Source organism: Rhipicephalus sanguineus, unplaced genomic scaffold (genome assembly GCF_013339695.2).
Source record: "Rhipicephalus sanguineus isolate Rsan-2018 unplaced genomic scaffold, BIME_Rsan_1.4 Seq832, whole genome shotgun sequence".
NCBI lineage: Eukaryota > Metazoa > Arthropoda > Arachnida > Ixodida > Ixodidae > Rhipicephalus > Rhipicephalus sanguineus.
In genome coordinates, this window is record NW_023616092.1 from 1 (window position 1) to 16,724 (window position 16,724).

General features: G+C 46.2%; 1 protein-coding gene across 1 annotated transcript in view; it reads right to left on the bottom strand.

Annotated features, from left to right (window-relative positions):
- Nucleotides 1-11,025: 11,025 nt before the first annotated feature.
- The window catches only part of LOC119378421 (testis-specific serine/threonine-protein kinase 4-like), a 125,979-nt gene continuing 120,280 nt past the window's right edge, over nt 11,026-16,724 (bottom strand). The window contains 1 exon segment of the mRNA XM_049411761.1: nt 11,026-11,502. Within this exon segment, the coding sequence (XP_049267718.1) occupies nt 11,201-11,502 (302 nt within the window). The 3' untranslated portion in view covers nt 11,026-11,200.

The window sequence follows — 16,724 nt, forward strand, 5'->3', positions numbered from 1 at the left end:
TTCGTCCAACGTTTTTTTTCTTAGTACGTTCGCAAGCATTCAACTCTCCTTAATGGCACTCGCATTTTTTTCTCGTCTATTGCTATTATTAATGCTTTGTTGGGGTTAGCTACACATACGTGAATGATCTCAAGAATATTTTCTTTGAGGCATTTCATGGGGTCACCATATACTGAAAGAATAAGCGCTAAAATTGATTAGCGCAAAAAGGAGAACAGACAAAAAGACTGGCGCTACTAAAAACCAACTAGCCCAACAGCCTGTTCTGCTAAAGGTCACCATATGTTGAAACATAACCGTGGAACAAAAGCTCTACATTTCAGAATCGGCACCCAGTTTTGGTAATTGTGCAGATCGGTATTCGTATGTTTTCTCGAATCCTAACGTCAAATCCCTTTCAGAATGGACGCATATATGAGATAAGGGAAAGGTGTTCTTTCGAAAAGCAACGTTAGCTGACACTTTGTTCAAACACAAAGTGTCACAAACACAAAGTGTTTGTCCGATGTAGCATCCACCGCAAGAAAGCGGTAATATTAATTGTTTGGGTTTAACGTCCCGAAGCCACGAATATGATTATCAGCGACACCGTAGTGGAGGACTTCAGAAATTTTGACCACCTGGGGTTCTTTAACGTGCACCTAAATCTAAGCAAACGGGCCTTAAGCCTCATCGCCTCTATCGAAAATGCGGCAGCCGCGGCTGGAATTCGATCCCGCGACCTGCGGGTCAGCACTCGAGCACCATAACCACTAGACCACCGTGACGGGTATGAAAGCGGTATCTTGTACACGACAGCGATCTCGCAGGGCACAAACGAAGTCGCGTACCTGTTGGTGCACGCACTGTTGCCTTTGTGCCCATTCACCACGGGGCAGATGCGGGCCAACTTTTCTAGGAGTAGCATTCAATTTCTCGATGTGTGTTTTAAATAGTCTGAAACGCATGTGTGCTGGAGCTACAGACCAGGGTAAAAAAAAAAAAAAAAAAGAAATGCTGAGGTACGATTCGGCCGCTTCTAAACTAATAAAAAGGGGTATTGCTGTCAACGGCCTTAGGGCTACCCTAACAAAGTCATGTGACCACCTTGTTGGCCAAAGTTTGCAGCACCAAGTGGAACGCTTCGAGAGGGTGGGATTTCCAAAGGATCGCATAAGTTCAGTGGCCAAAGTCCTCCTAAGGGAGGTGAGGAATGAAGGGTGTGCTCGCTCTGGGACCTCTAGGAGGCAAAGTGCGAGGCCTGTGGCCTTGCCCTACATCCATCGCTTCTTCCACCGACTAAAGAAGGCGGGAGCGAAATGCGGTGTTTCTGTGGTGTTTTCTGCCCCAGAAACGTTGACCCGCATCTGCCCGGTGGTGAATGGGCGCAAAGGCAACAGTGCGTACACCAAGAGGCACGCGACTTTGTGCCTTGCGAGACGGGTGTCATGTGCAAGATACCGCTTTCATGCGGTAGATGCTGCATCGGACAGACCGGCGACGGTTGTATAGTGGTTATGGTGCTGGAATGCTGACCCGAAGGTCGCGGGATCGAATCCCGGCCGCGGCGCCCTCATTTTCGATGGAGGCGAATACGCTTGAGGCCCACGTACTTATATACAGATGCATGGTTAAAGAACCGCAAGTGGTCGAAATTTTGAGAGCCCTCTACTACGGCTTCCTTCATAGTCATATCGTGGCTTTGGGACTTTAAATCTCGACAAACCGGGCGCTGTCCTAATGACAGATTGCGACATCACAGTGCAGCATTGGACGCGCTGGCAGCGAGGAACATTTGGCGGATCATTGCAGCACGTGCGTCTGTGCTCCCTCATTTAATGTTAGACGTATTCTACGAAAAGGCAAGGATAAGACGACTCGAGAAATAACGTTCGCTATCAGTTGTAATAAAAGCATTTGCGTCAGTGTTCCCACTGTTGATCTGTCACAGAAGAGCTTGAGTATGTGGATGCATGTGTGGTGACCGTCGGCACTCGCAAACCCAAGTTGAACTTAGATTCCCACGCCTCCGCACCCACACGTAACATAAACTCTGTGCTGTGAACCTCGCTTAGTGTATCATTTCTTACTCTGTGGTTGTGTGTATGCGTAAAACAATGTATGGTGTAAGCTTTCCCCCTTTCCTTCCTTCTCTTGCGTTGGCTAAGCAGACGGAGAATGAACAACCATACCGCACGGACGTCTCGTCTCGCAGTCCGCCACATGCACTCTACATATAATGTCTTGCTCATGCAAAGTGGTGACGTGTGAGCAGTGCAAGAAAGAGCCCCTCGTAGTGTGATGTTGCGCGTGCGTGCCGATCCAACCGGTTTTTGCATATTAGCTTGCAGTAAAGTCAGTTGATGTCTAGCTGCCGTCCTGTCTACGTGTCCTCTCGTATCTGTGTCTAATTTTTCTACGCTACCTAATGGAATGCCAGTGCACACGTTCACTGCCTGACGATGCCGTCAAAGTGTTTACATGCGATGAAGACAATATTCCGAAGCTTGGAATCGCTGCGATTCGCCGCGGCGCGAATCATTTTCGCCTCGATCCGTTCCAAAACAGCTATTAAAAAACGGCCGCCTTTGCAAGTAGCGACGAGGAGGTGCCCGGGGACGCACGCTTTGGCCATGATCGCTGGTATGTCTCAATTAGCTATATTAGAGAATTTAGCACGCACGCCATTCCCGTGTGCGCAATTTGGTTAAGGAATATCGGAATACCGAATCCACACCAGCGGAGAAGGTTTCTACAATAACAATTCAGTACTTGCTAGGTTCTTCTTGGCGCCGCGAGGGTGCCCCACCTATCCGGTCTCTCACGATTACGGCTGCCGTAATACGGTATTGCGCTAACCCAAAGAAGCGAATGGACAAACTAAAATCGAATATTGACGTTACCTGCGTGTTACTTGTTAGCGATGATTATGGTCATGTTGGCGTGTACCGTATGTGTAATCAAACGATACACTCTTTCCGCGCTTCGAACAACTCAAGCGCAGCTCACAAAATTGGGGGACCCTTAAGCTTCGCCTTTAAGAGTTGAACGCGATAGCGAAATCCGGCCCCTAGTGCGCACTTCAACCACTAAGTGCATACTTATTAATGTGTATTGTTACACTCACACACGCACGCACGCGCGCGAATTTTACAGGCTTTCGATCTAAAGCAAGAGTCGCATGGCCTCCAGATATACGCCGCGCGCCGGCCCTCTCGAATGCCATGAAAAGTCGAGACATATTTTTCACAATGCCTCACAGATGGCAGCACATTATCTAGCGTTTGCTGCGTTGGCTTGATATGTTTTCCTCTAGATAGACATAGTTGTCCATTTTTAGAGCTGTTTGAAAGTTCGTGTGTGTATTTAGCGGCGATGGCTGCACTATCCCGGCGTTTTTCGACGTAGTTTGATGGCCTCGCGAATGCGCCTACCGTATGGGCTCGTTTTCGTCGTGACACCTGCCGAACAAAATGCGTTAAGGAGACTCCTTCTACTACATGGCATTTATGTAGTGCTTTTGTCCGAAGCAGCTGCAAGCAACATCGTGGCTTTGTGGTAAGACACCTGCTTGCTACGCGAACGGCCTGGGTTCGATCCTCATTGGGACCGAAGATTTTATCGTTTATTTTATTTGCTACTTTCTCGATTTTTCGCTCACGGATGATTTTTCGCTCACAACCAACGGTGCCGACGCCGACAGCGGAATTTCTGCGACACGAGCTCTCTAACGCTACCGCGTTAAAAGTCCTCGGACATGCTGACTGACAAGCGCACATAAAATCATGCTCTTCCCTATCGCCTCTCTCTTTCCTGTGGTTTGAATCCTGTAAATTCTCCAAATAAATCAAAGCGGCGCGACGAAGGTGAGGTATGAAGAGTGAGGAGAGCCATGGGAGTGACAGCGTCAAGGGTCGGTTTCTTCGTATACCTCCCATAGGGCGCGAAATTCAAACGCTCCGCCGACGCAAGCGCCGACAGCGCCGAGAGCGCTATTGAGTTACGCCCCTTGCAGAAGGCCGCCAAGCTCAAAGGGCGATGACGTAGCGATTACGTTGCTTACGTCGTCAGGGCAACAGTAACAACAGCCGCTCGCCTCCACCCCCTCTTCCTCCCTCTCCGCGCGCCGTTTTCTTTCTATTTTTTTTGTGCGCTTGCTTTTCCTCCTCTCCCATGCCGCGCACCGTTTTTTTATTTTGTACGCTTGCTTTTTCTCCTCTCCTATGCGCCGCGCTGAGATTTTTTTTTTTCGCGTGCGCTCGCGCGCGTGCTGTGCTTGGCCGCGCATTCGCGTTTGCCCGCAGCAAGCATGTGCTAGAGCATAAAGGACGAATCCACCTACAACATTTCTGTTACCTCTTTTTATTGTTCTGTTTCCGAAACTCAAGATTTGCATGTAATGGGGCACGATACAAGTTCAGGAGAAGAACAGAAGGGAAGAATTCACAGTGTGTGCATGACTAAACACAAAAGTTTATTGTAAAATTTAGAAATTAAAAAATCGAACACATTGGAAAGTGTAGGCCCTTTGACGTACACACATATAAGAAACACTATTTTCATTTGGTGCAACACCGAACAAAGTGCAGAGGAGCCTCTGATGAGAGGTAATCATGTAGTTTAAAGAAATGTCAGTGCATGACAAAAACATAACGAAGCGCAAAATATGTAAATATGAAATAATATTGCAATGATTTACTTATTAACCGTTGAGATGATACGAAACACAAAACAACCACTTACATATTTGCTCAGATTTTGCACAAATATACATCAAATGCTGGACACCTTCACCAGATAAACAAAATGAAAAAGATAAGATTTAGCACAGTAAGCAGTACATTGCGCTAAAAAGAGCAAGACACAATATATGGTACTTGAACACTACTTGAAAGTTAGTTGGTGGCAACGGGATGCAGGCCATGGTCAGTTTATGCAGCAGCCCATGACATTCGAAGAAAAGCGTATTACTCAACGACCAGGTGAAATAAGCCTATACGCAGCTTTTCTTTCACCGCGGATACAATGCCTAGCTGAATATAACGCCACTAAAGGGAGGACGTCATGTTGGGTACACTGAGCACTTCATTGTGATAAACACAAACCGTAAAATTCTGCATATAGGACATGTCTCATGCCTACACATGAATCCTTAGAGCGGTTTTTCCATAGGCAATAACAGAGACAATATATAAACACACAAATGACTTCTTCAGCCGTAAGTACATAGCATATTCACGCACCGAGAAGAAGCACTGGGGGCAGGGTAGAAAGCTGGTCCACTTGAGTTGCGGATCGAGACTTCGCAGAGCGCTGATTCTACAGCTGTTAACCCCTCCTTGGGCAAACGCATCAGTTCTTGCCTTCTCGAATACTCCGAAAACGTTTCCGTCCTGAAATAAAGCAATTGAAAACTATTAATTCCAACGATACAAATTACGCAGTCGCATGAGGCAAACGTAGTTTCGTCGTCTCGGCTCAGTGCAAGCTGCGATACATTAGGCAGTTTTAGAATAGCGTACGCTATTTTAGCGTTTGCGGCTCGCTATTTCCGTCACTACGGGAGCCCGCAAGCGGTTAGCGTACGACGCATGACAGTTGCGCGAAAAGCCAACGCGAAGCTTTTCGTACGCTATTCTAAAACTGCCTATTGAGTCTCAGGAACGCGTATTTAAACGATGGCGAGTGATAAACAGGCAAAAAAGCAAAACGCACTCCATCACGCAGTTCTGTCATAGACGCAAAAGTTAAAATACGAGTCTCAAGTTCTTTAATTTCATTCCTTCTAGGAACAGCGATATTAACTACAACATCGTGCTTTTCACGATTCAGCCGTAATTAAAAAAAAAAAAACAATAACTGTGTTGTCCAACTGCAATTCGTAAATGTGTGGCTGCGAACGCAAGCCGCATGCTCACCTTTAGTTTTTCGGAACCTCGAAGAATCTTGCGGAACTCGGCCGGTCTTGAAGTATCCGTGCACCGTTCCATGATGTACGAATGGTGCGTGCCGTTAACCACCACGGCGGCAAGAGCGCACAACACGCAAACACCACGAAAACTCCACACGCCGGCCAAAGCTCGCTTCATGTAACGGAACATCACGAAACTTCATATCAAGGCCGGCGACTATAGGGCGGGCTCCTGTATGGCGGCGACGGAGCACGGCTGACATAACGACCACTCCGATAAGTTTCAAGAGCGAATAATGACTCGCTAACCACAACGGAGACTTGCAGGTGTCCGCCAAGCATAGCCTCCCTGCACGGCCAGCCTGGTGCCCGCTCTCAGCACTCGCTTCGTGCTACAACGGAACTTTCGAGGAATTCAAAACTAGCGTCGCGGCGCGCGCGCGGCCTCCGCGGCCGGCGCGGGGTCCACGGCTTTGCCGGCACGGCGGCAGGCTGCCATTGGCTGCTTTAATTTTGAATCTCCATGAACACTAGCGCCAATTTCACCTTCAGTTACGGCCCCTTTCAAAAGGCCGCCGAACTAGCAAATTATTCAAGATGGTGTCGGTGACGTCATCATGACGTAATTCTTTGGGACGCCGGAGCGGCAGTGTTTCCGGGTATTGACAGCGTATCAAGGCGGCTGCGCCAGTAGGCTCCACGATAAGAACACTCACATCGTCGACGTCATCGCTACTAGCGCATCGTCACTCAGGATGGTATGAGCTACACCGAACACGTCACGGTACACTGTCGATGTCGCGGGGTGCTAAAAGCCATGTTGAACTTTCGTACGCTTTTATCCCTAGAAAGAAAACAACATCCGGGTGACGGACGCCATTCAAATTTGGTCAAGTATACTTATGCATACCGATGTAATTACATCGACACATCTCGCGCTTGAAATTTTATGCCAGTGCGCCGAATATGTTTCTAGTAGAGAGGACTATGTAGCATGCCATTCGAGAATATAAGTTCAAAATAGTTAAAAACGTTCTGCAGAGACTTCGCTGGAGTAAGCATGTCGCTCATCTCTGTCGTCCTTGGTGCTGCTGATGTCGATACTCTCGTCGTTTTGCTTGCTGTTAAAGCTATGCGACGTATGCATGGAGTGAACAAAGTGGTGGAATGATTACCCTTTCGCCCCTCAGTTGCGCTGTTTGAGCACGAACGGTGCCGCTTAGAATTCCCACGACAACGCTCTTCAGTCGCAAGCGTCTTTCGCCCAGACGGCATGGAATCACTTTAAGTACGTCACTCTCCATCACACCACTTCGTAGACTAAGCTTCACGTGAGGCAGGCGTGCTTGTCACATAAGCACTGCGGTCGCTTCTACAAAGGTTCAATAAGTTCACCTCCCGCAAATGGGCACGTTTAGCCCAGTGGGTCAGAGGCTCGGCTTCGCAGCATTAGAATAACTGAGAGCTGAACTGGTTGGTAAGTATTCGTTCTAAATGAGTGGGCGTGCAAACACGGACACGAGAGAGAAGTCGGAATACCGCAAACGCCGACTAACAATGCAAAGGCACAGAACTGATGCAAAAGAAAGAAGGCACGAAAACTTATCTTTGCATGCTCGGCAAAACGCGAACCGTTCAATCCGGCACGCGGGGTGGTGTACGTGAAAGATATCTGTTAAGGCATGCAAGGTAATCGACGGTTGGAGACAAGCTTTCGTGTCTTCTTCCTTTTTCGTCGTTGTGAGTCTTTGCAGTTGTTTGTGGTGTCCTGACTTCTCTCTTGGTTCCGTGTTTGTACGCCTGGTCTTTAGTTCGGAGCATTAGGTCTTTGGTTCGAAATTGAATGCCGCCAACGTATTTTTATTTGTTTTCATCTATTCTTTCTATATGGAGCGCATAATGTTAGGTTTTACGAATGGACGGACAGACCTATTTTCTGGGTGGGTTGCATAAGAAGATTCCGCATGAAGAGGGCTTTAGTGGGTCGCTTTGTTTAGGTTTTAGACAGTGTCATTTACGCTTTCGAAACGGGGCCTAGTATTGATGCTGGCCGCCCCATGCTGCACTTAGCCTTGGTTGAGGTAACGTTACAAATTTGAGTGCATCTACGCAGTGATCGTTCCTAAGCGATGTCTCCGTTGTAGCAGCTGTGCACTTGAAAAAAACAACAACCGTGGTAAACACGTCGCTTGAAGGTGTTCAAGCTTTCTTCGTTACCCTAGGGAACTTACAGAAAATAGCGATCTGCTTTTGCGACTTAGCAACGCCTTTCATTTTCTTGTTAATAGACATCGTGACAAAACTTAATCGCGATTCTGAGCACAGGTCATGCTTCAGGTACTCTCTCATTTTTTGTCTTGCACACACCTTTTCATGTGACACCGCAGGTATTTCTGCGACCTTTATCGTGTTTGGCATGCAGCGCTTTCCTTAATAGCGTCTAATTCGCAGAGCCAAGATACTCGCTCATGAACACTGGCGATCTGTGTTTCGAACTTGCGTAACCCTGTAAAAGAATCACTGCTCTGCCTATGCAGCTTGAAGGAACCTAAAATGATGTGATGCTGCGCCATGAAAAATATGTCAAGCGTTTGCCTAAGTTGTGCGTAGGTGTTCGCCCTACCTGTGGTAGTTGTGGATTGTACAGCCAGGGCGGTGACCGCATGATCGATGCAGAGCGCGCCAGCAAAGCTAGACGACAAAATGGTCCACCTTCCTGCGGTATGAAATGAATGACTACCGCTGAACCGCTTTTCCAGGAGAGAATGATTTTTGTAGGCCAGGATGACTGCTCGTGAACTGATCGAGACATACGGCGTATAATGCCGCACTTTCCTTTTACTAAAGACCTCTTAACTAGGCTGATTCGATCAAATACGGGTTGTTTCTAAAAGATTACCATGTTAGCCTGATATTAAACATTTCGGGTACTCTCTACAGATATTTGTGCATGTGCATGATCGTCCATACATTTATGCACATTTGTCCAAAATTATTCAGTGTGAAATTTCCGACCTGCGTCATCGATCAGATTGGATTTTTGTTCCCGTATTTCGTTAGCCTTAAGCATGACATCCGTGAGCTCTCTTTAGAACCAATAGTAAGGTTGTCCAACGCGGCCCACAACAGGGATTCTTGTACTTTTATTTACGATTGTATGACAGTTCCCAACGGCTTTTCTTAACCTTATATGTGTCTAGTGTATGTGTACACGTCTAGTGTTAATGACGTGTCACCATTCTGCATTTTATCATGCACTCGTATTTGTATTTCAATGTTCATACTCCCCTACGCTAATGTCCCACGTGGGTACTGTAGGCATTGTTAATAAATAAACAAATAAATAAATAAATAAATAAATGAACAATCGCTATAAATATCAGAATGAGCTTTAAGCATTCGCAGCACATATACATCTCCATAAATCATCATCGTCATCAGCCTGACTGCGCCCACTGCAGGGCGAAGGCCTCTCCCATGTTGCGCCAATCAACGCGGTCCTGTGCTCGCTGCGGCCCCGTTATACCCACAAACTTCTTAATCTCGCCTGCCCACCCAACTTCCTGTCTCCCCCTCGCGCGTTTGTCTTCTCTTGGAATCCAGTCTGTTACTCTAAACTAGTAGCGCCCTGCCCATGCCCATTACTCCTTGATTTCGACTAAGATCCTTAAACATCCGTATGTTCCCTGGCCCACCGTTCCCAGTTCGTTTATGTAAATAATGCAAAATCAGACCATCTTGCCGTATTTTTTTCAGGGGTCCCACAAGGATCAGTTTTGGGGCCGACTCTATTTTTAGTGTACATAAATGACATTTACTCATGCATGAAACCCGGGGTACAAATGTGGCTCTTCGCAGATGACTGCGTCATTTACACATCTGCTAGGACAGTCGGTGATCAGATAAAACTTAATAAGTGTTTAGAAAATATCAGCACTTGGTGCGAAAAATGGGGCATGCAAATTAACACAAAGAAAACCATGTACATGACAATCACTCCTAAAAAAGAACCTTTACACTTCACATACACACTAATGAACGATCGCGTGGAACGAGTTGACTCGGTTAAGTACCCAGGTATTACGATAACAAAATCGCTCAAGTGGGACCTACGTATAAGTAATGTTCGCGCTAAAGCGTTTAAACAACCTGCACTTTTAAGAAGAAAACTAGCTACGGCTTCCCCCTCGGTGAAATCAACCGCTTATAAAACTCATGTCAGGCCTATATTGGAATACGGCAGCATAGTATGGAACCCGTATCAAAAATATTTATGCCCCGCGTTAGAAAAAATTAAGAACCGGGTCATCAGGTTTATATACACAAAGTATTCCAGACATGACAGCGTAACCACGCTTCGCATCGAATCGGGTATGCCTACGCTCCCTGGTCGGAGGAAGATAGCTTGTTTGAAATTTCTTCATCTAATTTATCATGACCTGACAAAGTTAACCAAGTCTGACTACTTGGGGCTGCCCGGACGTCGTTCTAGTAGAACGAGCCATGTCAAATGTATTAGGCCAATTATTTCCCGTTGTAACACATTGAAATGCTTTTTTCCGTCAACAGTAGAGCTATGGAATTCACTTCCAACTGATATTGTTTGTTCGCAATCTGTGGCTGCTTTTGTATTGGCACTCGAGTTTCACCTTGAGTCGTTATCACAACCATAAGTACGATGTGTGCGCATGCTATCAAACCTTCCGGCATACTCAGTATCTACGCGTTTTCTGTCCTTCTACTGTAGCTGCAGCTTTTTCTTTCTTTTTTTGTATGCTCATTTCTTTGCACATGCGGTTGAGTGTTTACGATAACATGTTATTGCATGTATATGCGTGCGCGAGTGTGGCTCACTGCGTCGCTTATTTGTCATTTTTGTATTAGGTGGCTTTTAATTAGGTGCCCAATGTGGATGCTGACTTCTTTTATTTTTTATTTTTAATTTTTGACGCAGCGTGTCTACTGTATTTAGTTGTTTCTGTGTCGTTCTTGATCTCATGCGTCTTCTTTGAAATGGATGCTTTGGCAGTACTATTTTGTATGCCAACTCCTGTATGAGCCTTCGGCTTACAGTATAAATCAATAAAGAAATAAATAAGTAAATAAATAAGTAAATAAATAAATAGAAATAATATGTAAGCCTTGTTAATCGTTGCGAAACGGCACTGAATGCGGCAGACGAGAGCAAGGAGGACACAAACGTGAATCGTAACTGTTATTCGTTCTCATGGGCGTGATTTCGCGCGGCCAGTAAAAGAGATGGCAAATACTGAAGATGAAGGGTTCTCGTCGTCGGAATCCTTCATAATTTCATGATGCCTTTGGCTTGAAGTCACTCGGTGGCAAGGGTCGAGGCTTGATCATCATCACTTCCTTGACGTTTTGTATATTGCTCGTAGAGCCTTCTGCCTGGTTGTTCAGCTCATTGTTGACAAGTTGAGACTTGGTAGTCTTCGAGCTCTCATTACTAGATCCCCGTTCTGTCATTTTAGAGGCACCACCGCTGGTTGAGTGCGCGTCACGCAAGGCAGAAAAGAGGTCGTCCGCAGTACTCTCGTCTAATGCGCCGTCTATGGATGCGTCCTTCCATTCGTCAGCCTCACTGTCCAGCCCTGCATCAATCAATCAATCAATCAATCAATCAATCAATCAATCAATCAATCAATCAATCAATCAATCAATCAATCAATCAATCAATCAATCAATCAATCAATCAATCAATCAATCAATCAATCAATATTTCGCCAAGCCTAGATTTTGGCTGCAGATATTTGTGGTAGACATTGTCATTAAAATGATTTGGCTGTTCCACCCCTCATTGCATAATAATAGCTTATGAAAACCAATGCTTGCATTGATGTAGCTATTTATGAGAGCTGCCCCTGTCCGCCTCTCGAAAGAACGAGATCCTGGTGCCACCACTGCTTCGTTTTTTTTTTTTAATGGATAAGTTTCTCGTTACGTACTGTAGGCAGCCAACAGCAACGCCATGACAAACTGTGGAGTGCCGACCATGCAGTCCAGAAGGTGGCTGAGGCAAGCATGCCATATTTAGACAGAAGAAATAAGCATCTGTGGCCAAGATAAAGGTAAGGTACACAGTTTCACATAATGAAGAAGAATCTTGTTTTGAGCTAACCAGTCATTTCGAAGGGAAACAATCAGTGTAAGATGAATCCGGTGGGAATGCAGAGTAACAACATGATGTATACCGCTAACAACTGAATTTTATTCATGCAAAAGTGTTGATTCTTTCCGACTGGCTTATTCGGGGAAACCACATAGTTTTCATAAATGAGCAGAACTGGTTGTTGCTACACATCCTGTTACAGTGTTCTTGCACGGCCGCTACATAAAAAAAAAAAAAAAAACAGGTGCGGCCTGCTGCGTGGCGCCGAAACGGCGTCCGGGGCCTAGTTCTCCTTGCGCCCGCTCTGGGGCCACCACACTGGTACAGCTGTTCACGGAGAAGTGCTTCGACAGCCGCGTTTGTACGCCCGACACTTACTCCAATGAGGCCGTAGATAACGCGTTTTATAGTTGCACATTAGACGTTGAATATTAAAGTCATTATTAGAACTGCCGATTACCCCACATATGTGAACAGTTTGCCCCAGGAGTACCAGTGTTTTGTAGAGTGGGCCTCAATACTCTCCACGAACGCTGCCAGTTTGACTCACCTGAAATGAAAAGTGTCACTCAATGACTGATCTCCTTAATGGGCAGGCAGTCGCCGGGCAGATTCCAAAGGCTGACTTATCGGCCCACCGAAACGCACCACGAAAGCACACAAAATTTAAATGTAGGTCCTGTTAGTGCGCCACCAAATGCCGGTTGTGGTCCAAGGCAAGAGTTAGAGCCAAGAGTTGACAACAAAAACAAAATATATTCTCAGTTAAGGCAGTACAAGGATCACGCAAACATCCACACTCGGCAGGTATCAATTACAACTCACAACATCACTTAGATGGTGTTTACAGCAACGGGAACAAACTTACCGTGCTACAAATGCACTTTCATCCATTAGAAACTATCCAAGAACGCGTAACGGTCTTGAATATTCACCAAACGCGTGCAGCCCACAATTCTTCGAACGTTTCTGGAAGATTTCTCTTCCAGGAAACACTCAAACGAACTCCAGCTCTCGTCACCGTCATTCGGCGACACTCTTCTAAACAGTGCTCCCACGGTGTCATCACTAGATCATCTAAGATCGACTGACCGCACTACACGACTCACACGAACAACAAAACTCCTTCGCCGACTTCACCATACCATCCTACCCCCCGTCGTCTCTCGTTTGGATACTTCCCGGTTTCGCGAACGTTCCAAGTGACCGTTCGGCTCGTAGTAGAGCACTGCACGGGCCGTGATTTTCGGCCCGGGCCCGGCCCGGGCCCGGTACTCGTTCAAATTTACCCGCCCGAGCCCGGCCCGGTGATTCAATACGCGGCCCGAGCCCGGCCCGAACCCGAGAAAAAATTTCACCTACCCGGCCCGGCCCGGCCCGACGGCAGATCAGGCCCGACAGAGGCCCGAGCCAATAATATAGGTGGTGTTGCCAGAACATAGAATCTATAGCAAAGTGTTTTAAGTAGCAAATATGTAAGCTTTGTTGGCGAATATTTCCCTAACAATTCTGCTTTAACCTATGGTAATTTCGTGTAAAAAGGGGCTCACGGAGGAAAGAGTTCAGTGGACATACTGGGTACAATGAACGTCTGTTCGGCAATGGTATACTATAACTTTTTTCTTTTTTTTTTTTTGCTAATGCAATGGGATCATGAAGAGCGTTTGGCAGCAGATATTGCAGCAAGGAAAGTGATTTGTAGCATGAGTTGCAATAAAAACAGAGGAGACAGAGAACACAATGCTCTCATTGCGCTCTTTACTGAAACTTAAAACATGCTCTAAAGACAAAGCCAATCATGCGCCTTTCTGGATATGTAACACGTCTTCAGCATGATAGTACCTTTTCACAGCAAGATGGAGGAAGAAAGCGAAGTTTATTACCTTGCTGTATGTACACTAACCTAGATAAAAATTATAACGAACCGTGTGCACCACGTGTACATTAGAAATACGTATAGGCAGCCGAAAGGACGAGAAATGTATTTCTGGTAGCATTCTTTTCATATATCATATATATTTCATATGCCACCACGGCTACTATATACAGTCCATAAGTCTTTTGTGGCATATTTTATAGTGTATTTCTTCACGTGTTATTGTGCAAAAATCCAAATTATCTGGAGATTCCGGCTTTAAGCACGCCATACACCGTTGTATTACATATCCTGCCACGCTAAAGTTTCTCGCACTGCATGCGCTAGCCGCAGGGGTGCACATCTGTTTTGCGAAATTTGAAGGCGTTGGCAGTCGTTGTTCTTAACTTCCACCAATGGAGCAAATTCAGGATGTCTTTGTGGACCTCTGCAGAATGAATGTAGCTGTGCAGCTTATTTCATTTCTATCGTTCCCGAACATCGTGACACTCTTCAGTATCACCTATAAAACTCTTTTTTGAGGGCTTCTGCTTGCAGTTTTCAGCAGCGTATGTTATGCACGGCTTGCACCGCGCTCTTCTTCTCTTCCGTATCATAATGCTTTATGCCTTCCTAACGATGTTGTACTGGTAGAAGGTGACCGCTGCACTACGCGGGTAGGACTGGCAGGAGGTGGACGAAGCGATTTCGATCTATTTTTGGTGTTCGTTACAGTTTGGTAATAAAGGCGCGAATAAGCTTCTCGACGCTTATTTATTGAATGCCTATGGTTCGAGGTAAAGGGACATCACCCGGCACGGAATTCGTAATAGTCTTTTTTCAAGCCTGATATTTCGTCAAGCGAATATATTTTGCCTCACGCCTTATGCTGTTTGAAGCTATGCTGTTCCTGCACATTCCAACGGTGTTGTGGCAGTGTCATGTAGCTCTCACACTATACTTAGCCGTGAACCAAAACTCTATATTTCAAAATCGGTGTCCTGATTTTAGTCATGTTGAAGACAGGTATCGATATGTTGGAATCCTGCCGCCAAATACCCTTCAGAAATGACCCATATGTGACATATGGGAAAGCTCTTCTCTTAAATGACAACGTTAGCTGACATTTGGTAAGACCCCCCCCCACCGCGCTTTAAGCTGCGTTACTGTCCTGGCCCTTACGGGAGTACATTTTGGTGAATGCGGCCCGTTAGCTGAGATGGGTTTGAGGCCCCTGATATAGCGGAAACAAGCGAAAGTTCAAATGTTAACAAATTGGGCGCACCAAGCAGGCTGTGCACGTCCATCTCGCGTCCCATGACCACTGGGGGCCATGACGAAGCCACGGAAAAAGAATGTCTCTGTATAGGAATTCTATGTATCGAGACTCCGTGCAGTCCTTTCGTTTTAGTGGAGGGCTGGAAACTTCAAAAACGTTTCCTCTCTTTGGAGCTTTATGATCGGTCTTGCGATAAGTTATAGGTATATATTTATTATATTACATTTATTACTGCGATTACAGAATAATATTTGGGATATAAAATCATAACGAATGCAAATAAAGCACTGAATAACGACATTTTAACTATATGAGCGCCTGGTATATCTACTTTTAGCTCGCCCGTTTAAGATAAATCAAGTAGCCGCCCATATGCAACGAGCAAAAGAAGTTCAGTACTTGTCTCTAATAAAATTTCTCTAAATAGCTTGCCCCACATAAAAAAAGCGTTTTTTTTTTCGAGAGAAAATGTGAAACATATGTATGTATGCGCAACGTATGTGGAACCAACATGAAGGGGCACTAGAAGAAAAACAATTTCTCTATTATCAGTAAATTACTCTTTAGCATTCCTAAATCACCACGCTCGCCGGGAAAAGACTCTGGTAGTCAGAAAACGCGCAAAAAGGTAAATCCGGGGGCGACGCCCCTTTAAGTTCGTGCAGCAGACACCGTGACATCTTCGATTCTGACGGCGTCTAATGGGGCCTACGTAGTTCCTCATCACTAAAAATGAAGTACATTGACCTCTGGGAGGGCCATAAACTTAACATACCAAGTTTTAGGAAATTTTAAAGAGACAATGTCCCCAAATACAACAAATACAGTTTGAAATCCGTGTCGTCACGCTCCGAGATTTCGGCGCGAAATTTAAAAAAATGGAATTCTGACCTTGATTTTCTCGTCTGATAATAAACGTATGATCATGAAATGAATGACATTCGAGTTCTTAGACTTCACTTTATCAGTCTAAACCGCTTCAGTGCTTCATTATAGTGTCCATTTAAGAACCCAGCAAAGTCCAAGCCCGGCCCGACCCGACCCCGCCACCTCAAACCCGGGCCCGGCCCTAAGCCCGGAGCTTCAAGCCCGAGCCCGGCCCGGGCCCGCCGTGAGAACTACTTTACCCGGCCCGGCCCGGCCCACGGGCCGGGCCGGGCCCGGGTTTTCGGGTAGGCCCGAGCCCGTGCAGTGCTCTAGCTCGTAGCACGTAGGCAGCGACAGCTAGGGGAAAGGGATTTGTCTCGCCGGTTCGTCTGCGGAATCGGTCGGTTCACTTTGATTTCTTGAATTCTCCCGATCTGTGCGGGTGTTATGCTGTCGCGACCGCGACGGCGTCTTCGGTGGAGAGGGTAGGGGCTCGCCGTGGGCGCCTTTTGATTCTCGTCTTTTTTCTTTTCGTTGCGCGCACTCGTTGGGGGTAACAGTCGGCGCAGTGGCTTGATGCTGTCGTCACTATGCGGCGGCGCGCGCCTGTTTTTAGCGCTCGTTTGTGACAGAAAGAAGGGCTTTGTTACGAATATTACGCTTCCCGACACTGTAGATCGCATGGGAACACGTGGTACTTCAC